This window comes from Amblyomma maculatum, chromosome 11 (genome assembly GCF_055883805.1).
Source record: "Amblyomma maculatum isolate TAMU_Amacu chromosome 11, ASM5588380v1, whole genome shotgun sequence".
Classification (NCBI taxonomy): domain Eukaryota; kingdom Metazoa; phylum Arthropoda; class Arachnida; order Ixodida; family Ixodidae; genus Amblyomma; species Amblyomma maculatum.
This window is the reverse complement of record NC_139354.1, coordinates 84,509,293-84,535,171: the sequence shown is the minus strand read 5'-3', so window position 1 is coordinate 84,535,171 and position 25,879 is coordinate 84,509,293. Positions and strand designations below refer to the sequence as shown.

The 25,879-nt window shown below is 44.0% G+C and overlaps 1 protein-coding gene across 1 annotated transcript; it reads left to right on the top strand.

The window, feature by feature from the left end:
• Positions 1 to 611: 611 nt before the first annotated feature.
• On the top strand, positions 612 to 25,867 carry LOC146174293 (neprilysin-1-like). The gene is made up of 8 exons (XM_084584117.1): positions 612 to 651; positions 1,073 to 1,124; positions 2,045 to 2,112; positions 4,840 to 4,970; positions 11,753 to 11,818; positions 16,388 to 16,489; positions 19,436 to 19,512; positions 25,762 to 25,867. The coding sequence occupies exons 1-8, from the start codon at positions 648 to 650 to the stop codon at positions 25,865 to 25,867; spliced, it is 606 nt and encodes a 201-aa protein (XP_084440243.1). The 5' UTR covers positions 612 to 647.
• The last annotated feature ends 12 nt before the right edge of the window (positions 25,868 to 25,879 follow it).

Genomic DNA, 25,879 nt, shown 5'->3' with positions numbered 1-25,879 from the left:
TTTCAAGTTCACAAGGCTCCATAGGACACAAAAAAGCCTTGCTATTTTAGGAGATAGCACCTTCTGTGAGATAGCTCCCACTCAGAGAGGGTGCAGTACTGCTTTACTTGACGCAAGAGACACTTGTAAAGCCAATTAGGATTGGAAACGAGCTGTTGCATACATGCGTATACCTTGTTTCCGTGCGCGTCTACGACGGTGCGCTGGCTGCAGAAGGGCACGCAGCAACATGCTGGCATCATTCCGAATAGAGCTTGGAGCTAACAGCGACTGCTGTGATGTTAAAAAAATGAAACAATCGCTTGTGAGCATTCCAATGCACCTTTCGGTGCATGCACGGGTTCTACGAAGGCGCACGTTGACAGCGTACTCGATGGGAGACGCGGGCGGACTGAACAAAACATGGCCGCCGCGCAAAGTTTCTGTTTCTTTCACTAGATAGCACTGACTTTTGTAAAGCCTCTATTGCACGTTTGAAAACGAGTGCTTCGATGTTTATTCTATCAAACCGAGACCTACAGGTTATAGTCTGTATATACCATGTGTGGAGGATCACTCTCATGCAAACGCACCTTTATCCATTTGAAATCTGCAGGTGGCTAAACCCGACAATAGTAAATGCGTTCTACAGCCCTGCAGACAACCAAATGGGTGAATATTTTTTCTCTTTTCTCTTTTTTCATACAACAACAAAGATTGTGTTGGAAAGATCTATATCTATGCCAATAAAAATTAAAATAAAGAATATTAGGATATAGTTAATTGATATGGCGACGAGAAGCGAATCATTCTTTTAGGGTCTACAGGTTAAGTATTACCGTATACAAGGTAATGGCTATTTATCATAGCATTTTGTAAAGTAGAAAACATTTACCCTACAGTAGTTTGGCAGCAAGTAGTAAATATTGATACAATAAAACCGCGGAAAATATCCTTGTAAAGCATAGCCACAATTTTACAAGATGTAGATATAAATAATATTTTGGCCGGCAACAGCAGCTTCTCAAATAAAGGACGCACAAGACGCATCTAAGGACAACAAAGCAATAACACTTCATATCCTGTTTTCTAGAATTTCCAGCTGGAATACTTCGAGACGTCTTCTATAGGCGGGGGCTACCAGCGTAAGTGCAACGATGTCTTTCAAACAATAAGTGGACATATATGCTCTGTTATATCTGTTTTTACAGTCTGAGATATATGGAGCAAACGTTTACTTGGTTATTCATTGGTGAACGTTTATAGCAATTTATGAAACACAGTGCATTACTTGGTGGAGCACCACTACGTGGCTATAGTCTGATAAAGCTTGATTTAAAGTAGGAACAAGGAGTTGAGGTAGAAACGTTGCAAAATAAGAGGCATAAATTGCTGTGCATCAAGGCACATAAAATATATTTCGGTCGTTGTTAAAAAAATTATTTTGTTACAAGCAGTGAATATTGCTTGGTTTGTGGGGTTTTAACCTCCCAAAGCGGCTCTGACTATGAGAGACGCCGTAGTGGAGGACTCCGGAAATTTCAACCACCTGGGATTCTTTAACGTGCACTGACATCGCACAGCACACGGGCGTCTTGCTTTTCGTTTTCATCGAACAGCGGCCGCTGAGGCCTGGATTTGATCCCGCGTCCTTGGGAACAGTAGTCGAGCGCCGTAACCACTGCGCCACCCCGGTGGGGCCGGTGAATATTGATATGGCTAGATATTATAAGCGAAAACGTATCAGAAGTGCTTTATCTATGAATTATAAACAAAAGGCCTGCTGAATATACTCAAAGGCGGCATCAAAGACTGCCTCAAGAGTTTTGAAAGTCCTCTTCACAAACATATAACATTCCTCAGCCGACCAAAGAGCCTTTTCATAGCTTCAAACTTCATCTAGTGATCATGTTTCCAGTGTTCAGAATCGGCCCATTCGGGGGATGAAACAGTAAAAGGCGAGATATTCAGATGAAGCGGATGCCAGTCCTTCGCTAACGGAAATGACAAAAAACTAAGCTCCTTCGCAAATATGTTTAATTACTCTTCTCTTTCTTTTGGTCAGTTCCGTGAACTATGGAAGCATCGGCTCTGTAATTGGACACGAAATGATTCACGGTTTCGACGACGAAGGTAGGAACCCTTCTTGATTACAGATGTTTATGTATGTGCGTAGTTACTGCCACTGATACGAATGCAGGACACGACACTTCATTTTCTGTGAAATGTTTAAGCACTGCGCTTAAAGAAGATCATCGGATATTTGTTTCCTTAACTTGCAGCCGATCCCCAAAATATGATTTGCAATGTTTAGTATGGAACTTGAGTTTTCATGAATAATGGTTTCAGGCTGCATCAATTTTAGGAATATAAAATCAGTAAATATCCCATCTGTAATAACCTTACATTCGCAATGCCATGCCCTGCATTGAAATATTAAGCACAAGAAGCTTATTGAATGAAGAGCAAATACGGATAGTCTAAAGTAAGGTTATTATCCATATGTTATGGCCAATATCAATCTTTGCTTGCCAGTACACTCCGTGTTCTTCCTATATTTTGAATACTCCTTTCTGCGAGTTTGCTTGCCGCAAAGTAGAATAAAACGACATGGTTAACTTTGCAAAAAAAGGAGACGTTGGGATAGGTGCCAGTTGTAAAAACTTACAGTGACGTCATTAAAAATACACTTCGACATAAGATACGTAAAACCTATATTAAGAGTCCCCACACGTCAATCGATATTTACGTTACTGGTTAGAATTACCCGACATTTTGTGTGATTTCATGAAGGCTTGCGCGATGGTGCATTGAGGACTTTTTAGCGCGATAACATTAGGAGCCCTTCCTTCTCAAAATGACGTTGCAGTCTTCGTACCAGTCCTCCGGCGTCATCATCGTCATCAGCCTGACTGTACCCACTGCAGGGAGAAAGCCTCTCCAATATTTCTCCAATTAACCCGGTTCTGTGCTAGCTGCATCCACTTGACCCCTGCGAACGTCTTAACCTCATTCGTCCACCTATCTTTCTGCCGCCCACTGCTACGCTTTCCTTCCTTGGAATCCAGTTTGTTACCCTAAGCGACCATCGGTTATCCTCTCTTCGCACTACATGTCCTGCCCATGCCCATTTCTTCTTCTTAATTTCCACTAGAATGTCGGTAACCTGAGTTATTTCTCTGACCCACTCTGCACGCTTCCTATCTCTTAATGTTACCCCTACCATTTTTCGTTCCATAGCCCTTTGCGTTGTGCTCGACTTAAGAAGACCTCTCTTGGTTAGCCTCCACGTTTCAGCCCCATAGGTGCGTACAGGTAAGATGCAACTGTTGTATACTTTCCTCTTGAGCGATACCGGTAAGCTGCAAGTCATATCTGCAGAGCTTGCCAAATGCGCTCCATTCCAATCTTATTCTTCTTGCTATCTTATTCTTATTCTTGTGTCTAAGTAGACATATTCGGCTACTACTTCCAGTGCTTTGCTACCTAACGTAAACTGCTTCTTCCCGAGGCTGTTGAACATTACCTTAGTCTTCTGCATATTGATTTTTAAGCCTACCTTTTAACGTTTTCTGTCTAGGTCGTCAATCATTCTTTGTAGTTCATCTCCTGAGTTACTAAGCAAGGCAGTGTCCTCAGAAAACCGGAGAATACTGAGGTATTCTCCATCTACCCTTATCCCTAACTGCTCCCATTCGAAGTTTCTGAATACTTCCTCTTATCAAGTTATGAATAGTACTGGGGAGATCGTGTCTCCTTGCCTAATAACATTCTTTATGGGAATTTTATTACTTTTTTTATGCAGAAATATGGTTGTTGTGCAGCCACTATATATATCTTCCAGCACTTTCACGTAGGGCTCGTCTATCCCCTGATTTCTCAATGTCTGCATCAGCGCCGAGGTTTCTACTGAGTCAAATGCTTTTCGTCATCAATGAATGCTATGTATTAGGGCTGGTTATATTGCGAAAAATTTTCTATCACCTGGTTGATGGTATGGATATGATCAATAGTTGAGTACCGTTACCGAAACCCTGCTTGATCCTGCTGCGTATGTTGGTCTAAATTCGAAGTCTAAATTCGAAAAGCTTCAAGTAAAGCTAAAGAATTGAGGAGGGTAGAAATCAGGATAAAATTATTAGGAAGCTTTCTTTTTTGAGGCAATTAAAAGCGGAAGTATTTAATTTGCTTAAATTTGTCGCTACTGAGTTTGCAACACAAGCCCTCTGCATGCCAGGCTAGCAAGCACCACATACGACTCGAAGGTGGTTTTCGTTTCATGGCTTCGGTACCAGGCGAGTTAGAAGGGCACTTGGCGACCAAGCTGGGGTGCTCATGACTTACAAGATGCTGTTGGAGATGTATTTTAAGAACAACAAATCGAGAAATATTGTGAATTTTGAGAAATATATTTCAAAACATCCGACAGTGGTAAAGGTGATGTGAATGACACTATCACGCTTACTCTTATAAGTGGTGCGGAACGTTGGTGCGGTTAACTGTGGAAGAAACTGACGAAGCACGGTGTTATTTTATGCGCGTTGAGTGAGCACAGACGCCACTAAAAAGAAGTATGTATGATACATTTAAAATGTGTAGCAGCTTAAAGCAAATATTCCCTTCGTTTTAACCTCAATATGCGCGCATAAAGCAACATCTGAAATATTGGTTTGTGGAGAATAGTATAGAAATATTGTTTGAACTTTATCAAGAAAGTTACCTGACTTAGTTTCTTTGCTTAGAACTGCTAAAATTGAGAATAGCCAATAGGCTCTTGGATATTATTCAGCTTGCAAAGAAATAATCATAGATGTCTTCATTACTATACGCATGGCGAGATTTTCTTTTGTTTTGTTAAAGGAAGCCAGTATGATGAAGAGGGCCGCCTAATGAATTGGTGGACCACTCGGACGCGAGAAATGTTTGAAGATAGAGCGAAGTGCTTCGTTGACCAGTACAGCTCCGAATTCAGCTACCTTGCCAACAGAACGGTAAGATTGAAACATTAGACTGTTCAACTCCGTATCCTCTGTTTTTCTTGCTAGTGGGCAGCATAAACGAAGGAACGCTATCTTCACTTCATGAAGGCATTTTGTCTTGATTCCTCTTTATAAACTTGTGCTATTTTGTGTGGCTCCCTTCGCCAGGTGGTAATTCCATTAGCGTGCATTTTTAATTTCTTTAGTCACATGTGAACGTGGGACGCGTAAATTCATAGATTTACGTTTTTAGGGCTCCACAGAGGTGTCTCAACTAACACAAAAAGCAAAGTTCATTAAAACTAAATGCTTCCCTAAACTAAAAAAAAACAAGTTTGGCACTCATCGAAATTAAAGTACCAATAGAACTCGTGTAATCTTAGGGTCAGAACCTTGCCGCGAAGCAATGTGATATTTATTTGTTGCTGCTAGAGGCAGCAGGTATAAGGCGATATCACTGTGCTTGTAATGCGCACAGCCGCCTAGGCGATTCCGCAAAAGTTTTGTACTCTTTGTTAACTGTTGTTGTGGCTTGACAGTGCTTTATCCCATTATCTGTAATTCGAGATGCGCCAGAATTTACCTCGAATGATCGCTGTCACACCCAATAACTTGCACATTGTTCTAGATCATTCTAGTCGCCTTTGAGAGCTTCAGCTACATTTTCTTAGCCGACTCCAAATGAAAGGGTTTGAATTACCGGAGCTTTCTCTAATTGAATCCCTATCAGCCGAAGCGTTTTGGGGATTGATATCACATTAGCAATGCACCAGCGTACACCGTCCCACTAATTAGTACGTTCCTCATGCCTGCAACATATAAAAGTGCATTCCTACTCGTTGCAACGGTGATACCGGCGTCAAAGCGCTCCGTACATAACGCAGCATCCAGACTATTCTGCCACCCACGAAGTACGCAAAATATAGATTGTGTCGAAACCACCAAGTCATTGCCAACCCCAAGAAAAGAAAACGTAAACCACGGGCCTCCCAATTCGCGAACAAAATCATTCAGAACGCCGCAATCTAAAGAAAAAACAATAAGCAAGAAGCAAGAAGCGTTTTTGTTCATGTATGCTCCCAAATGTTCAACATTTTTGGTGCCGAAGGACGGTCGTGATGAAAAAAAAATCAGCCGACGGTGAGGTTGGGTTTGATTTTCGAGAATTAGCTCTAGAAATATACTTCATTATTCAATGTTGCATAAAGTGATTTAGCAATCATGTAATGAGTTGTGCATTGCGTGCTTCTAAATGTACGCGAAACACCATTTGTTGGAATATAAGCAGCGCCATCTAGTGAATAGATTCTGTACTTATCTGGCAAACCACCTTTGTTTATATCTGGATGACATTGGTTATATACTCCTTTGTTATATCCAAAAGTTAGCTACGAGCCGAATTTAGATAAGCGTGTCTATACTGCCCAAAACGACTAATCATTTGAAACTTCTCCAATTCTCCCGCGACAAATGGTTCGATCGTGATGGCCGATGGAAGATCTCCAGGGCCATGGTTTGGAAGAGCAAAGGTCGCCTGTGCCAATCCCCCGCTTGGACTAAGCTCTGATACAGTTGGCAGTTTAGTGCTCAATGGCCCGCAGAAACATTTGACACCACCCTGCATATTCTGCGCAAAACGAGAAGCCGACAAATCGTATACAAATGGTGGTATTAAGGGGTCCAATCTCGATGCCCACGATGCTGGGCTATATATAGCGAAACGAAATTACAGCGCTCAATTGCGGCCATCAAGCACCCTCGCTACGACACTGTCGTTGCTGGGTGATTGTCGTGTATTGGCGTGCTATGGTGACCTTGGCCTAGAGAAACACATGACCTTGAAAAAGCTGACTAGTAGAGCCTACGCTCTCAATGGGCCCAGGTAAAGTGAGTTAACAGTTGTGCTCCCGCAGGGATGCCAACGTGCGAATAATTAGTCCAGTTGAAGGACAGTAATACACCGGCGATCAACATAACCTTTAGTGTTCTCATCAAGGTTGTCCCTTTCGTCCATTGACGCCATGTGGAAACAAAAATGCTTGTTTTCCACTTTTGCCTGTTTGTCCCGCGAGACATGGCCCTGCCCTCTTTTTGTGCATTTTGATTAACAGTGGGGGGGGGGGGGGGGGTCAGAAGTAATGATATTGCGGTAGTAGAACAAATAATAAATCTAACAGAAAAAGCCTAAAGGCCAAGTCAGTTCAATAAGAAATGTCAGGGCGTGCTATTTACTTATTAACACAGAAATATCTAGAAGAGGCTTTCCGCCCGCTATGTGTTTGTTGGCTTAAAACTCACCCGTTTTTCTGCAGAAAAATCATATATCATCATCATCATTATCGTCAGCCGGACTATACCCACTGCAGGGCGAAGGCCTCTACCATATTTCTCCACTTAACCCGGTTCTGTGCTAGCTGCATCCACTTGACCCCTGCGAACTTCTTAATCTCATCCGCCCACCTATCTTTTTGCCGCCCCCTGCTGCACTTTCCTTCCCTTGGAATCCAGTTTGTTACCCTAAGCGACCATCGGTTATCCTCTCTTCGCACTACATGTCCTGCCCATGTTCATTTCTTCTTCTTAATTTCCACTAGAATGTCGGTAACTTGAGTTATTTCTCTGACCCACTCTTCACGCTTCGAATCTCTTAATGTTACCCCTACCATTTTTCATTCCATAGCCCTCTGGGTTGTCCTCAACTTAAGTAGAACTCTCTTGATTAGCCTCCACGTTTCAGCGCCATACGTTAGTACAGGTAAGATGCAACTGTTATATACTTTCCTCTTCAGCGATACCCGTAAGCTGCTAGAAAATCATATATGGTAAGAGCCAGATACAGGAGGTGCAAACATGAGGAATGTTAGAATTTATCTTTGCCACTAATCAAAGCTTTCAGTCTAGAAACCATCAATCGACCAGATGACAGCCCTCCTCACGGCGTACAAAATGCAATTGATAAAAACCTGAAAGCTGACCCACCAATGAATTGTGTTTCAAGGCAGCAAGCCATGCCTGGCGGTAAATGTAGCAGCCCGACCCTTTATTCCAGACAACATTGTGACGAGTGTGTGGTCGGAAGATGGACATAACTGTTCACCTGCTAAAGAGCCGGTACTAAGACCTAAAACATTCGAGATTATTGAGCAGTGTACCAGGATGGCCGTACTTTAAGGAGAAAGCCTTTGATGCCTCATACTGTCGTCCGCAATTGTGTCCGCTTTTCGGGTGCATTCCTTATATGGGCATATGCCAATTATCATTGAGTTGGTGGTTAATCAATAGCAATCGGATGATGTCGGAACATAATTTAGGGCATTTTGGAGATAATTTTATGATACTTTACGACTAATAATGAACTAGTTAAGCAGACACCCTTAGGATCCTATGCATTTGGAGGCCATCGTAACTATCACTAACCATCACTTACTAGTTAATGGGTGTTTAAAACACTAAACAGACATTAAGTAGTACTCAGAAAGTGCAAGTCATGGTTAACTATCACAAACCAATAGTAATGATTACACGTTTCGAGATGTCCTTAGCCGTCGCATGGTGTCGTCAGAACTGGATGTGACATCATCATAACATCACATCCGGTCGCGTCTAATATTCGGAAGTAGTAATGACGTCGCATCTTTTCATGACGTTATGACTGGTGATGAAGTCACTAAGAGATTCACGCATAACGAAGGCAACCCCGCCGGGCGTTCCATCCCGGCAACTGTGCGGCGCCTTTCATGCGCAGGTTGCAACAAACACCGACGGGCAGAGAACTCCTGAAGAAGCTGGGATGGTAAGACGAAATTAAAGAAATACAGAGAACCGCTGACATTCCGGCCGAATATCGCAAAACAATATCGCAAACACCAATCCCAAAGAACATGGACCCAAACCTACATACGTGCCGCAGAAAGGCAAGAGCAGCATACCTGCAGAAGGTAATAGCCCCAGAAGAAACGACGGTATATTTGGATGCAGCCACATACGTCAGGACGAGTGGGCAGGAACACACAAACGCGGTAGCGACGCTTGTTGACTCGAATCTACGAGAAGTGACCAGCGCATCGCTGAAAGACTGCTCGGTCGTCGAGGCCGAGGAGGTAGCCGTAGCTATGGCCCTGGCGGAAGGCTGCAATAAGAAGCAGTCACTGACATTTTTGACAGACTCGCAAGCAACGTGCCGCAACTATCTGCTGGGCAGAATCAGTCATCGAGCGATCCGCATGGCTGGTGGCCATCCGAGTGGCCACCCAATGAAACAACCTGAGGAAAAAGACCTAATCAGACACACGATCGTGTGGACACCGGGACACACCGGGGTAAGGGGAAACCAGAGGGCGGAAGAGATAGCTCGAGGTTAAGTTCAATACCGGGCATCTAACACGTACGACACTCTGGACAACGACCCCGTACCCCAAGAGTACTCGGCAATCCTGAACTACTACAAAGGCTGCAGAATGCGGTATCCACCCCCTTACAGATCTCTCAGCAAGGAGGACTCCGTCACGTGGAGGACGCTACAGACAGGTTCCTTCCCGAACCTACACACAAAATGTACCCCACACAATACACACATAAATGCCCATGGTGCTTAGAGACACTCACGCTATATCACACGACGTGGGAATGTCAGGGAATTCCAGTAGCGCCTATCATAACAAACTCGAGTGTGGAGCAGTGGGAGGGAATGCTCTCCAGCGACCGGCGGGAAGACCAAGAAGGTCTGATCCGACGGGGCCCAGCTGGCGGCGGCATCCTGTGGGGCCCTGAAATAAGGGCGGACGACCACCGATACTGAAGATGGTAGACATCTGACCACCACAAACTCTCTAGATGAAATAAATGTTTTTTTTTTCTCTCTCTCTCTCTCTCATTCGGCGCTTCCTTGAACGCCGCACTACAGAGCATATATAGAAATAGACGCAGTACAGCAGGCAGCGGCGGCGTTTAAAATTGGTTGACAGCAAAGAAAAGGCGCAGTATCGGTGACTATTCTAGTAAATCGCAAACAGTCTGGTCAATGCCTAAGCAGCGCGTTGGAGAAGGCTTCCACCTTGAAGCACTTCAGGCAGCCAAAGTGCCTCTGAATTTTTTTTTATCCTCGCATTGTTCGAAGGATGTAATCTTGAGCTTTTGACGCCCCTAAGCATCATGACTTCGCTCAAAAAAGAACAGAAAATAGAGGGCCAGTGGTATTGCTAAAAGATACGAATGAAGACGCTATAATCGGTTATTGAGAGAAATGTATGACTTGTCAAAAGGGGAGTTACAACGTTGCTTGAATTTCGTCTACTATATTTTTTTAGCCAACACTCAGTAAACTATACTACATTAGGACAAGAAGTCTAACTTTACCTTTTTGAATACTTTTTAATTGTTTATTTCTAGAACGAGGTTTCTTTTCTCGGCGAGTATTACCTTGCGCGGGCAAACTACAGTTGTTATTTCAGGGTGTTATGTTACTGTTTGAGGGCTACCCTTTAAATTGTTATTCATATACAGAAGCGCTGCAAAAAAGTAGCGGTAATGAAATAAATTATTTAAATGACGACAACATATGCGGAAGATTGCACCTAAACCCCTTTGTTGTAATGTTACTGTTGGGTTCGTTGCCTGGGTTTAGTGAGAAGGGGCCCTACGTGGCCTATGTGCTAACGGAAGCAATGAAACGGCCGCTAAACCTTTATGTGGTAGTTTGCGGTGCAAACAGCGTTTCTGTAGCAGGCGAACAGGAGTTCCGCACCCCAGTCTCCAGTTACAATGCATGAGAATACATAAGTGCATCGATGATCCGCACCGCCATTTAGACTGATTACTTTTGCTCATTTTGTTTTTTTGAAAAAGGTTACACCTAATCAATTGTCACATATCCGGGCGCAGCTTTTTTCAACAGTGCGCGCCTTCATCTTGTTTGGCGAGGTGTTTCACGAGCACGAATGCGTAGCCCAGCCACTAAAACAAAACAGAGGCCGCACTGGAATGCCTCAAGTTTTGCATTCTCTTGGTCGATATCAGAAAATTGCACATTAACGGCGGCTACAAAAGTCGAAATACGGCGGGAATAAAGGGTGCTAACGTTTTTAAAGCTACTTAGTGGAAGCACCGTTCAAATAGTACCTCATCGACGACGGTTGATTGTGAAGACATGCGACGGTCGGTGGTAAGGGAGGCATGTCTACTCGCACAGAGCAATTCGGTTTCGTTGGTCTTCAGCTGTAGGTGGCACGCAGCACTGTGGTCACTTTGGTAGCATGCACCACTTACTTTTAGCACTTGTACAGCTGCCGTCTAATGTTAACAGATCATTGGATTTTGTTCAAACAATATCGTATGCTTCGTGTAGCTACGCAGAGGCCTCAACCCTCGAAGGGGCGAGAGCGACGATTTCTCTTGCTTTCAAAATATTTGAAGTACTGGCGATACAAACCTAACCAAGCACCTGGGCTCACGAACAAAATTTAGAATATATATCTTTCAGAAAGATTTTATGCCTGAGAGGCAATAGTGTCGGGTTTAAATAAATAGAGCCATATTCGAATTCATTGAGAAAGGTGATTTATTTGAAGGTGTGTTCTGAACCATAAACGTCACTGATCAACGAATGAAGATATTTACCGAAGCGGCTTTCTCGACGACTTATCGTCTTTATTTGAGTGTTACATGTATTTGCCCGCTCTCATTGATCTCTCCCCATTACTTACTCTGTATGAATGCTAGCTGTTTGTGAGATAGCATGCCTTTTTGCTCGTAAATATTTGTCATAAACGAGTGTTATCGTGTCTCATTGTGTTCAGCTGAACGGAGTCAACACTCTAGGCGAGAACATTGCAGACAACGGGGGATTCCGAATGGCGTTCAGGGTGAGTACTTAAAGGAAGCACATAAAGCTAGTTTTTTTCATAAACGTGAAAACGATCAAAATGAATAGGAAATCAGTCAGTACTTTAGTAAGGCAAAGGTTTATAAGAAAACGTTCATCACCACTAAACATATCGGTGGTCGGAACTGATGCTCTTTTATTCCTTTTCAATTCAGCGCACGCCAGAGTGCAAGAAAAAATCAAAGAAAAGAGCGACGACGCTTACCCACTTTCTTCATGCCCATGTGGCTTCGGCTAGCCAATGAGAGAGCGCGACTAGAAGGCCCAGCTGACTTCAGCGGAAAGCGATAGCCTACAAACACTCGATGGGCTTCCTAACAGCCTTGACAGCAGACTCCAATACTCACAAAGGGCTGCTGTGCGGACTTGTTGCGTTAAAATATTACCATAAATTTTATGGTTTCTCTAAAGTTTCTGTTATCAGTGGTTGCGTGTGCTCTCAAACTTAACGGTCTTGATCCTGGTGATGTAGCAACACCAGATGTGCTTCAGGCTAACATTTTCTGCGCTCATGAGTGGACTAAGTGCAAGATTTATGTGCGCCGTAGGCATATATCCGCGAAGGAGCGTTTTCCTCCTACGTACAGAGTGAAACTGGGCGCACAACCTGCCGGGACAACTTTTTTCTGCCCACGGGTCGATGAACGACACCACTCTTTTTGTGGCAGAATATGATATAACCCGGGAACGTTTTTATTATAACCTCGGCTGTTAATGTAATACCAAAGAGAATGCCCAATTTATATCATGATTAATACCGTTGGTGAATTTACATTGTTCTCTGCAAGTGTTGCAGAGAGAATAAAGTTTTTTTATAAAGTCTAGAACTTCCTTGAGAGAGCTACTCTGCCCGCCAGCGTTGCGGTGCTCTTCACTCTTACACCCCATGCAAATCAGTCAAAGGAGGCGCCGTCATTAATTACCGCTCTTGACGTTGCAATTAGACAGTTGTTTTTGAAACCGCGTTAATTTTTTTCCCGAGATAGAGAAATTTAGTTGAGCCGCGGAGCTGAGGAAAGCCGTGTTCTCGAAGTTTAAAAAGTTAAATTGCAATTGCTTACTGCTGACTATAGTGTCTAAATGCTATCCGGTGCCTGTAATATTACAGGAGAATTAACGGCGATCAGTTTAGCATCGCGGTAATTAACGTCACAGACGTTTTTCTGATGTCCGCAAACAGCGGAGTTATGGGATTGGAAAAGGAATCTTTTGACCTCAAAACGCGTATTTTAAAGATCAGTTGCCGGATTCTCTCAAACTAACACACCATCGTTCGGATCCCGCCAACGCTGTGTGATTACTTTTAGGCCGAAACCTTTACTGGAGCTGTTACGCCAAGTTATGACTAGCTTTGTAGTCAACAATTGACTGTACTTTCGTGTAGATGGCGTCGCAATTGTCACTACCTCTCCGCCGAAGCTGGCGAGTGGAACGGCGGCATGTAGAGCTGGTACCGTTGTTCCCATGACCCCATGGCCTCTGGCTCGTTTTTGGCTCCAACGACATTACTAATAAACCTTCATGTTGCGTCACATCCTCGTGTCTAGTATCAAATTTGCTACGCGACCGTTCATTGTGTAGCATTTTGTGTGGTGTCATGTCATTTCGCTTTCCATTTAGCATGCATCTGCTGTAGAAGTTGGAGTGTAGATGAAATTTAGCTCCACTTTTATATAAGGGAAATAAATAGGGGACATATGTGCCTCAATTGTAAGGCTTAATAATCTTTCCAAGCCAAGGGAGCTAGCGTAGCAGCGCCGTCAGAGAAGCAGAACGAGTACAGAGGGCATTGCGGTACTGGTCACGGGGTGGCGCGAGCCACAGGACGAAGTGTGGGGAGTGGGCATTGCGACAGAGCTTCACCGGAACCAGCTTTCCTGTCTGTACAATGCGTCTCTGTAATCGTTTCCTGCTATTTATTTAATTATCTCTAAAATAAATTATTATTCCACATTGATCAACGCCCAAGAAATTCCTCATTGCTTTCCCTTGTGTCAATGGCCGTTTTTGCCTTTTTAATGTATCGCTATCTACCTATATGCTTCCGCAAGATAGAACGAAAAACGAATCTTATTTTTTGACATGAAGGACTCAATATTTAAATGAAACAAACACGGACTGGAAAGGCAGAACATGATTTTAAGAAAAGCGGCGAATTCGCGTTTTGCATGGCTGTGCCATAGCGTTTCCCAGTGTTTCTTGTCTTCTCAAAAAACAAGCTCTAGGCACTGCGCTTGCACACCTTGCTGCTTCAAAATTTGTCTGCAGTGTAAAAACAGCCTGTGCTTGTCATCCAGATGTAAATGACTACGTGAATCTAAGAGAGTTACGTACCTTACTACAAGGAGTGTTACTGTAAAGCCCGTTTCGTCCCCTTGGAGGCTTGTTTCGTTGAGGACCGTTTATCTACAAATATCATATAATGAATCCAGGAAGAATTTCTTTATCTTATCTCTTCGCGACGTTTTTCCGGCGTGCCACTGCTAGATTGCAATGGCCACACTGTTGTTTCAGTGTACAATGGTCTAATGGTTTTAGGCCCCAGTATTTAGCTCAATCTGACAATATAAAGATGTACCACTGAAAGCCCTTAATTTACAGCATTTTTATGATGTGGCAGCTCGTTCAGTTTTGTGAGTGATCAACGAGAAAGACGCTGTAACGAACGAGTTGGAGCTGCCTTTGCGACTTCGCTTCGGACCAGCTCTTCAGATATTTTAAAAGTGTCACAAGTGTATTTGCTTACAAACTGACAATAATGTAGCGTTAGATGGCTTCTTTGAATGAAACCATGAGCGCAACATGAGATCAAAAGAGACGGAGCATGGTGCAAGACATAAGGCCCATTTGAAGAACTAAACTTCCATAGACGTGTCATTTCGCTAAATAAACCGTCGACACATGATATGAGTTATGAGATAAGTTTGGGTTACGCTTTCGTGTTTTGAGCAAAGTGATGGTTATACTTAACTGATTGGAACAAAGAGCGTTCAGAGGCTCCGTTTTGATCTAGGCTTATTATGAGCTGGAGGGTAAAAGGGATTGCTTTAGAATAAAAATACCAGTCGACCAGTAGGCACAGCTCAAGTTCTGGAAGACTACCTTAGAAACAACCGATATAACAGTTTGGAAGACAAAACACGTCGTATAAGCACCAAGACGAGAATGAGCTGCGAACAAGAGGTGGAATTAGTTTGGAACAGTTGACTGAAAAAAACTGCTCACAAGGATTACAATCACTCCAGATATAAAGTATTCTTAGCTTTTTTGGCTGTTGGAGATAAAGTGTTCACCATATAATTTGTTGCTCCATCACATTCGAATGGAAAGCATTGGATTGATTCGAAAACGTCCTTCTCTTTTTCTTCGCTGGCTTTACTTAGTTCCGTATTCATGTTTACCTAGCTCAGTGTGCCAGGATTTGGAAGCGAATGCACTCTATGCTTAGAAGTAGGCGTACCTATGTTTCTGCGAACAACTTCAGAAGATTGACATGGTGGTTTCGGTTCTTTGATGAGTAGTTTTACAGGAAGGATGCCGCCAGAATAACAGGACCTTCAAAGAATAAAAGAAAGCTAAAGTTAACAGGCCTACCATAATAGAGCATTCTGGAACATAACTGTGACTTTTGATGTCAGCTTTTTAAAGAAGTGGCCATTTCTTATGCTGTCTTTTAATAACATTATTCGTTGCAATGCATATAACAAACACAGAATGAAAGACACAGGACTCTAGCCAAGTGTCCTCCTGATTGTTATATGTGCTAAAATGACTGCTTAAAACACGAACCATATGCCGGTCTTCAAGTTTTTCAAACATTATGAAATAGAAGTGACCAGAAAGTGTCTTGTCGTTTTTGTGGCTGCATGACAAACTATAATTCGAGTTTTTGTTTGGAACTACAAACTACAGATGACATTCGTCACACAAGTACCATCTTTGCCAAAAGTAACCAGGCTGCGTGTTTTGCTTCTTGCTTGTACTCTAAAGCCAACATGAATCCCCAGAGGATCCCAACTTATTAAGGAGTGAGGTCAGGAGCTTAACTTTACTTTGCAGATTATTGCAGCGTTAGAAGGGTACCAGTTTTCTTCTACCCGGCCGAGAAGCGGAACACGCTGCCTAGGTACTTTTGGCAAAGACTGTACATGTGCGCTGCATTATACCGCCTATGAAATAGCCAGAATATAGCCGCATAGTACTGCGCAAGATGATGCAGGCTAGTTGAAGAAACCACTGTGACTTTGCTTCCTAATGGTAAAGTAAACATACGAAACACATTGGGAAGGAAAGGGCACTGCTTTGACTCGAATCATGATGCCGACATAATCAGGTCTACCTTACTTTTGGCTGGTTACTTCCTATACATTGGTTCCTATCTTGTTGTTCTGTCTGCAGTGGGCTTGATGGAACTGCGAACAACTTAATAAACTACAATAAATAGTCGATAGTATTTTATATTTTCTTTAGTTTAAAGAAAGGAATCTATGATCTATGCCAAGAGTGCAACCGAAATACCTCGAATGTAATCCTGTTTAATTTCTTTCAGACGCTGAGCGCGCAACTCAAGGAATCAATCACGCCTGACATTAGACTTCCTGGACTGGAGAAGTACACACCTAGGCAACTGTTCTTCATCTCCAATGCAATGGTAAGACGCATCGTTTGAGCTTCACAATGCTGAGGATAGCTGCCACGGGCGCCATAGAGGTTTTGTGCGCATAATTTACTAACGGAAATGAATCTCCTAGCTGCTTTGAGCCCAAATGTCCAGGACATATTTAACTTATTTCTGAACCATTGCTGCTAACCAAAATAAAGGGAAAGCTCGGAGTGTAGTATAGCGCTTGTTAATCAAATATCGCTGCAAGCGTCTACTCTGGGGCTCCTAAGAAGCACAATAAATTGCACAGCCGACATCAATCGGTCCTAGCATACACGGGTTACTTCTCATCATCAAACTCCGGTCTATACAGGAGCAGCACTAACTGGACGCGACTTGGGAAATATTTAAAATATTAATCGAATAGGGTAAGCTCTCTACATGTAGATTCTTTGCAGGTGAATGTACAAGTTTCACTCATAGTTTTATAACACAGATTGTTAAAGGCAGTCGTAATGCAGTCAAAGATTGCTTTAAAGGAATGCTTGGATTAATGTAATGGACATAACAATGATATAGCCGATTCTCTCAGAACCTCCGACAGAATCTTAGAAATTTCATATGCAGTTTTGAAGCAGCATTTTCTTACGAAGGTTATAACCCGCCCCAAATGAACCGTAGCCAATATTTCACACAGAGAAATTGTGACACGACATTTTGCCAGTAGAGCGAGAGTAGCCGCTTTCTTTAAAGCTGTACTATACATACTTCGTGGCGGCTCCTTCGAAATATAATGACGAAGAAGAATTGAGAGACTGTGCAGGGAGACGCCGGCGAGTTTGGTTAACTGGGAGCTACTCTAATTCCCGCTCTGCTAACTGTGCTGTGCTGTCTTAAATGGCTATATCAAGACCCTCAGTAAGATCTTGGTGGTACGTGGTAACAGTATTTATGCTGCCAAATATGAGAATGCAATTGAACCTTGGAAAGCCACACCTTTTACGACCACCTTCAATTGGTGTTACATTGCCAGGTGGGAGTGAGTCCAGCTAGCACTCCACACACGAAGTGTGGGATTGTGTAGAAAGACGGTCATCAACCAGAAACGCCGTCCATTTTTATTCCACACACGCGGCAAGAATTTCATTTACCACAAGCCTAACACAATTGCAAGGGGTCTCCGTTCAAGTGAACAAATTTACATTTCAGTTGAATGATTCAGGACGACCTTCAGGGGGGTTGAATGAACACAACAAAATCGTGTCGATTCTGCCTGTTGGGCTGCCGGACTCATGTAGGCGTTATGGTGTCGAGCTGAATGACCTTCGAGCCCGGTTGAGTCAGGTCGACTGTGGGCAGTTGATTGGCTCAGCCCGACTTGTTGGCCATGGAGCATGTAACGCTGACGCGCTCGGTCATCGTCTCCTATCTTGCCTCCTTGCTGGTTGAGAGGCAGCAGGAGACGAAACCACGGGCTGCTTCGTCAGCGAACTGCATAATTGTTGTTGTGCCCTCGATCTCTCAATGTAGACTCCCGGAACTTCTTCCTTATTACTTGTTGTGTGTCAGTGAGGTAAACGATGACTGCGGCTCAGAAGTGTCTTTGAACGCAACCTGAAGGTTACACACGTCCACTGAAGTTGGGAAATATTTGCCGCAGTAATTGGGGACATAAATATCGCCAGCATGGCTATACCACAGACTTTGATGTTGCCTCCGGCTCATACACGACTTCTCATAGGTACTTAAACGAAAAACACACCACAATACATTCTAAAAGGTAACACACCTCTATGAAATATTCTAGTGATATATTTTATTCTCAATTGAAAAAAATGTGCGCAAAAAAATGCCGCAAAAAGTGGATTAGAACTGGTGTTCCGAGGTTTTGGAACGCAGTTTTAAATCATTGTGCAACAGAATGTTTTTTTTTCTCGGTATCTGAGAATATCTGTCCAACCACTTCATTTCTGAAAACGTGAGGAGGGCCCGACTGGGCCAAGTTGTCTAGACAAGCTCAGGCTGGTGTCTCGCTGGCGCAAGGCGAACCAAGCTGTTCTTTGGGGACGCGGTGTCCTTCTTTTGAACATTAAGCTGTCGGCTAGGCCGCCCGCGGCTTGTCAGATATTTTAGACGTTATAAATAGGCTGCGTAAATTGTTGTATACAGCCTATCATCTTCGCCCAGAAGAGTCTCTGGCCTTCTTTCCTATACGACCCCCAGCCACCCAAATAACTTTAGTGCACTCAAGACAACTAGTAACTATAAACGAGCCATGGTGGCTTAGCTATCCTGATTTTGCCCTCGCTCTCACACCACGTCCTTGGCATGGTCAGTTATTTACGTACGAAGAGGATGACGCTTTCGCCGCTTCTCGACTTCAAAACGTAAACGTAATTGTCTACTGCGGATACTGTGAAAGCGAATGACGTCATATGATGACACTAAATATTATACCCTTATCGATAGCCTGTATCGTGAGGGGAATTTATTTTGCACCGCGCTGTGCAGCTTTTTGTACCGATAGATTTCCAAATTTTCTGAAGATGAGAGGAACGAAGGTCCTAACTTCCAAGGAAGGTATAGTTTCCTCAGGTATAAGAACGCTACTGTGGTGCTTGGAGACCAACCCGACGGCCTTATTAATTTTGACGAATACTGTAATAAACCAGTATGGTTCATAACATAGCCACATCAATGCTTATGACTTCAAAATGCAACAAACATATTTAAAGAACAGCTTTTGGTTCTATGTAGTTGAATATCAAGATGACACATCTTTGATCAAGATGACACATCAAGACATTTGATCAAGATGACACATCTGTTCGCACAATATTTTGCCACATATGTCCTTCTCTCCTGCGCATATAAATATTTTGTTAACCGTCCTGGCGACTACAAGCTAGCACTGCCGACAGGTAGGATTCTGGATGTGTCACTGCAGTCAACGTCTTAGCGCTACAAACCTCACATAGCACGCTTGCATTACAGATATGGTGCGGTAGTGTCCGGAAGGAAGCACTAGAACTGTATATTGAGTACGACCCTCACGCTCCGAGAAGACATAGGTAAGCTGCATGTCCTTTTCCCATAGTGGCGATCGGCTCACCTACACATCCTCCACTTATTTGTCCGTGATGAGGAGGGAGATGATGATAGAGGGAACGTAGGTACAGTGACTAGAATACTTAAGTGTGATTACCACCAAAGGGCGCATGCATCCGCTAGATGGCGCGCCCTCGCGCTTACACGTCAGGTCGGTGCATGAAAAGCGTGCTTGAGCCCTGGAGTGCCACGTGATGCGGGAGTCTTGCGTTGTGTTTGGTGCAAATTAGGCCTCACGGTGCATGATGAGCTGGAGACAGAGTGATTGTTTTGTATCTCGTTAGAAAAGCGGGTAGAAATCTTACCACGAAGAGTTGTTCTTTGTGCCGAAATTTTCTAAATGGACAATGCTGTCATTTGCCAGCTGCTTTGAAAAATACTTACTGTAACGTCAGCTTTGGCACGTTATTTAAGGCGCAACTGCTAATGTTAGTTGGTAGACCGATCGTAGGCGGTCCATCTGTACGGCGCGTTCTGGGCCATTTTTCTGACTCAGCCTTGAAATAGATGTGTCAAAACCCGTTTCAAGGAAAATAATCATATGGTGAGGCCATGCCCATCGTGCCAGCACTGCCATAATGGCGACGACGCATGACGATGAAGAGGCTGCGGCCACTGCCACCTGAGGAGTCTGATGCATGACGGCCAGTCTTGAGCATAAGTTTGAATGCACGCATGGACTTTTCTGTCACGTCATAAAGGTTTGTGAGATCAGTGGGGTGTCGCTGAACGTAGCGTTCAGTGTGCGCCTTACTGCTGATCTGGATCTCCTGGGGACCGAGTGAGAAACGCGTTCGCTATGTAACAGCTGGACACGGCAAATGTTTCGGGCGGTCGAGTTAAACTATTGATGAACTCTGCGACGGCATTCTGAAGTAGTTAATAAATATCAGCTGCATTCAGCGCCAGACGTTTTCATGAAGTGTTCACATGATGTCTAGCTCTAGGGTATCAAGCGTGAAAGTGAAAGGAGCGACGCTTTAGAATTTCATTTAGGCATTTCCTGCAAGAAATTTGATTTCCGCGGTTTTCATTAATTTTTAATTACATAATGCCGCGGAAGATATGAAACAAAATAAAAAACAAATAGCAGTAATTAAAAAAATTGCTTAATGCCACACGGCATGCTAATCAATTATGGAATGAATTTGTCTTCTGGAGCAGAGGTGTCTTCTTTCTTGGCTCACAGAAGAAAAACAGCGAGATTAAACCACCCAGGCAAAATGCCCAGCGAGCAAGACAGTAATTTTGAAAACAAAATTACAGCTATCCCCAAGTTGTAATTTTTAAGCTGTACATCTAGCTATTCGGCGAGAAAAAATTCACGGGGAAAAAAATTGAGCGGTGGTTTACCTTGGCTAACTACTGATGCATGCAGTGATTATAGCCCATGCCTAGAAAAGTATTGCTTCCTGCAGCTTTGGTCCACCATGCCTTGCCTTGTTTAGCTATAACTGAAATGGTTACTTGGCCTTTAATTAGGATCAAGGAGGCATAAGTGTCGTCTTTGGTGCCGCTGTGCATATCAGGTGAAGTCAACGAACTGCAAAGAGCAGCTTGAAAAGCTGGCAGCTTAGCACGTGCAAAAAAATGGCTGCGGTTTAACTCTGATTAGGCTAACGACTTGCGAAAGACGTACTATGGGTGGCTCTTTCTTGGTGTAGCTCGGTTATGCTTGATTTATCAATGAAGACAGAGGCTTAGTTCAATATCTCTGTTACACGAACACTTCCGGTCTGTGTTGAACTCGATCTGCATTGAGGTGTTCAAAAAGGATTGAAGCATCTGGTGCTACACGGCCGTTTTGAATGACCATTGAGAAGTTTTCTTTGTTTCTGGTAACCTGGAGGGTAGCGACGCCCGCTCTCAAATGTCCTTGAAAACTCAAGAGCTCTTGAGGAAGCAGCTTCGAGCCAAGCAGGCTTGGGCATATTTGCACTGTAAATTTGCCGTGTAAAAACCTCGATGTGCTCTGAGTTAAATGCAGATAGTGTTCAATGAGGATTGAAAGTGTTAGTGTGACAGAGATATAACTTATGAAATCACAGTACACTGCAGAGTGGAATCTTCTGCTCTCTCAAGCTAGAGTTACACGTGCTATACACCACGGCATTTTCTGTAGTTATCTGAGTCCAATATGGGAAGGCCTCGCGAAGAGTCACATACATGTTCCCACTCACCGTTTGCAAATCCCGCTTGTGCCACAGTCGATCGCATCCCAGCACACACTTCCAAATGGGTTCTCAGTGAAGTGTCAATGGTAATCACGCGTAGCTGATGATACATGAACACTTTTTCGACGTAGTCGCTTCTGAGTTCAGGTTCCTCATTTTCGCCCGCCCAATCTGTTCAATGTAGTTTTCCTTCTTCGCTTCTCCAGGCGCTCAAACCGCTGTTCTTCTGTCTCCTGTACACGCTGTCGTCTCCTGGCTTCATTGCGTCTAGCTTGGCTAGACTGCCTCCAAACTCGCAGCAGCTCGCCGAGCTGCTTTGGCGGCTCTTCGTTTCTGTAACCGTTCTTTGCATTCTTCTGTCTCTTGTGCATGTTGTCGTCTCCTGAGCTCACTGCATCTACTTGGCTAGACTCCACCTCCTAATTCGAAGCGGCTCGCCTAGCTTCTTCGGACACTTCACCTCTGTAATCGTTCTTCTCGTTTTTCTGTTTCATAGGCCATGCGCTGTCGTCTTGTTACGTTTCAGAGTTCTCGTATGCCTATAGGCACCGGGGACCACTAGAACCTGAGCAACTGGCTTCAGGGTCACATAGCATAGGCTCTTTGTCGGTGGCATTCATGATGTGACAGATCAGCCTACACGTAGCGCAGCGCTATATAGCCCCCCCCCCCCCCCCCCCCGCGGAACCGCCTAACAACGAGTGCAAGGGCGAGATAGGAATGAGCGAGCGAACGCGATCGCGTTGCCACGGCAACAGCGTTTCCATGGCGATGGCACGCTATCTGTTAAGTGCTGCGGTGGCTCAAGGTCAAGCGGCGCGCGGCGCTACGGGGCCACGGGGTACCCTGGAGAACGGTTCTACGTAATGTAGTTTTGCTTTCGCAATAAAACTGGCTACCAAAATTGCCCACTGGTCTAGCGCTGTGGCCAGGAAACCTAACCTTTTTCCTTGGCCCATGTTGGTAACTTGCTCACCGCAGGTTTTTCTTGGAGTCGTTGCTCAAAGAGGCTTCAAAGCCACCGAGGCGAAATTCCGCTTGTAATGCGGGTTCTAATTCTTCCGCTTAGGAAAGACCGTTGTGCAGAATTACAAATTTACACAGGCATGACTTGGATAGTTGACAAATACATAAATGTGCCGTGCAAGAGTGCAGTCGCAGTAAGTGCGGAAAGTATGCATCCGATCTTGAAGAGGTGTCTCAAACGAGGCCGATTAACTGCGTAGCGTGAAGGCGACACGCACTGAGCAGACGTGTAAGCTGCCGTCAGCGCAACCCTGGATCCCCGCGCTCCTGAGCATCACGGAAGGCCTTCAGAGTCGGCAATGCGGACCACACACTTCCCCTATTCTAGCCGCTATAACTTAGGCAAAAAAAAAAGGTGCAGCATAATAGCAATGAAGAGGAGACGAAAAATTCGTAAGGGACGTGCTGGCACAACGTGGGGATCAGGAGTGCTACTTACTACTACGGTGATGCTTCTCCGCAGTTAAGTGTCTAGTCAAAATGCATTTGACTATAACAGCAACATAGAGCGAAAATCTTTGTGACACCAGTTTTGCAAAGGTTTTAAAATCCTGTTTTGTACATTTTTGGCAGATCTTATGGACTAACGGGCACTAAATTTGGATTTAAACCGAATTCTTCCACTGAAATGAATTTACTAACGGAAATAAATATCGACAAATGAAAGTATATACGGTAAAATTGGTAACAAGCGTCCCCCAGCCCGGCGCCCGGCTCTCTCAGGGGTGTGCGTTTGGAAGAGGCTCTGCTAACCCTACATTGCTCCTTTGAGGGCTTAACGTTTCGAACAACTAATGGCCTGCAAAGGCCGGGCTGACAAAAAAAGGGCCACATAATGGGCTTCTGCCTTATTGTTGTCCGATGGCGGAACTGATACTGCCACATCGGAGCAACTATGTGAGACCTATGACCCCTTTCCCAAACATTTCACCCCAAAGAGCTGAGCACCAGGCCGGGGGAAAGCTTGTACCCATTGAAAAGCCGGTGGGTACCCGGCTGCAACAGGGATCGAACCTGAGACATCCCGAACACGAGGCAAACGGCTATTCAAGACTTTTCGAAGGTCTTAAAAAAAGTTGTTTATGTCCATCCTGCTTAAAAATCTCACTTTATTGAACCAGCTGGAAAGAATTTGCCAATAATGTTCCGACATGGCAGAACATTGAAGTATTTTGATATATTATTCATGATTTGATATTATGAATATCAACATGAAATAACATATTTTCTTATGAACATGTCACTTGCACCTTTGTATCAGGAACTGTTATGTGTTGTATGATGAAGGGAAATAAACTTCAGAATAAATGTGAAAATGGAATGGTCGTACTACTTATTTATACTGATAAATCAAAGGCAGTAAGAACGGAAACCGAGCAAGGTTTGAGGGTAAGCCTTTGTCTGCAAGCCAAGCCAACGTGCACGAGTGTAAAGTCATTTAGCTATACAAAGGCCTCCACTCCAAAGTCAACGTCAAGAACAGTCGCACCCCAGCAATGTCCAGTGGTGTCCTGGCAAGGCATCGAACCTATAAGAGAAATAAAGCTAACGTTTGTTGCCAAATTACACAATTTCCACTAAACGTTTTGTATGTACGTACGATGCACTTGCAAGAACGATACGGCTCGTTCACTGAGAGATGCTTTAGTAAGAACGCTGGATAGAGTTAGGTTCCCTAGGTGTGTTAAACGTGCACTACGTTTGCACAGTGCACGGGTGTCTTCTTGCCTTTCGGCTCCACTGCAACGTGGTCTCTGTTTAGGGGTGCTATAGATCGTGGTATGTCTTTAGAGAAGTTGGTTTGTTTGCAGGATATGAATATATGGTTCGCTGCAGTTATTGGCTTAGCATACCAAAGTGACTTAGTACATGAGAGATGCTGTTGTTGATGACTTATTCAAATTATGCTAACCACCCGGTGTATTAAAGATCATAGACGCCTTGCATTTCTCTTTTATCAAAATGAAGCCGTAGCGGCCAGCATCCAATCCAGCAGCCCGCTCAGAAAGCTGATCTACCTCACCCATTGAGGCATCATTACGGCATATGCACCTATATCCAATGTAATCTCTTGCCAGCCCCTATGGTTTGCGTTGATTTTTTATTTGTTTGACGCCGAAAGTGACTCACACCGTGAAAGGCGCCGTAGTAGAGGGGTCGAGAAGTTTTGTTTGATTTGATTTGTGGGGTTTAACGTCCCAAAGCAACTCAGGCTATGGGAGACGCCGTAGTGGAGGACTCTGGTAATTTACACCACCTGGGGTTCTTTAACGTGCACTGACATCGCAAAGCACACATGCGCCTCGCTTTTCGCGTCCATCGAAAAGCTGAGAAGTTTCGGCTACCAGGGTTTATTAACCTTTAACCCCAGCGTGTCACCTTTCGCCTGCATCGAAGAGCGGTCACCGCGGGCAGAACTTGATCCCGCATCCTTGGGGTCAGCAGTCAAGTGCCGTAGAGCCATGTGCCATGTACCCCTGCGAGTTAAATCTTTAAGCTGAAGTGTGAAAATGAGAACATTTGTGTGACTACAAAGTTATGGCTACATATGCAACGACTGCTCTTCTTAGTCTTTTAACTTTTCCCTCGAAGCAAGAAGGTTCTATGATTCGGGCTTTACTACTGGTGCCATCAACAGATCATTTTTCTCGCCTCCAACCTCGCAAAAAACAGCGCTGTATGTAAGAAGGTGTGCGTTGGGAGGTAAAGAAAAGTGAAAAGCCAACAGAACACATCTACTGATAGCACGATAAGTTCCAATTCGATGACGCTTAGTTAGAAAATAAAGGGACCCGAAAGACTATGGGGAGGAGAAATAAGCACAATTTAGGAATGATGATCACGGTTGCTTTTTGCATCTTGCATGGTCGCTTACCTAGGTGCTTGCTCAGGGAACATTCGTTGGGTAAGCGCCGCCACATAAAGACTTCCCAACTTATTCTCAGTTCCCCTTCACTCTTCTTAGTTTCGATATAGATGTCGAGCTGCTAATATCTGATTTTTTTTTTTCAGAGTAAATGTGTCGTTAAAGAACATGAAGTCATTCTCGAAGGCATTCAAATGTAGAGAAGACCAGCGCATGCACTACAAGAAGAACGAAACCTGTATAATGTGGTAAAATAATGACACG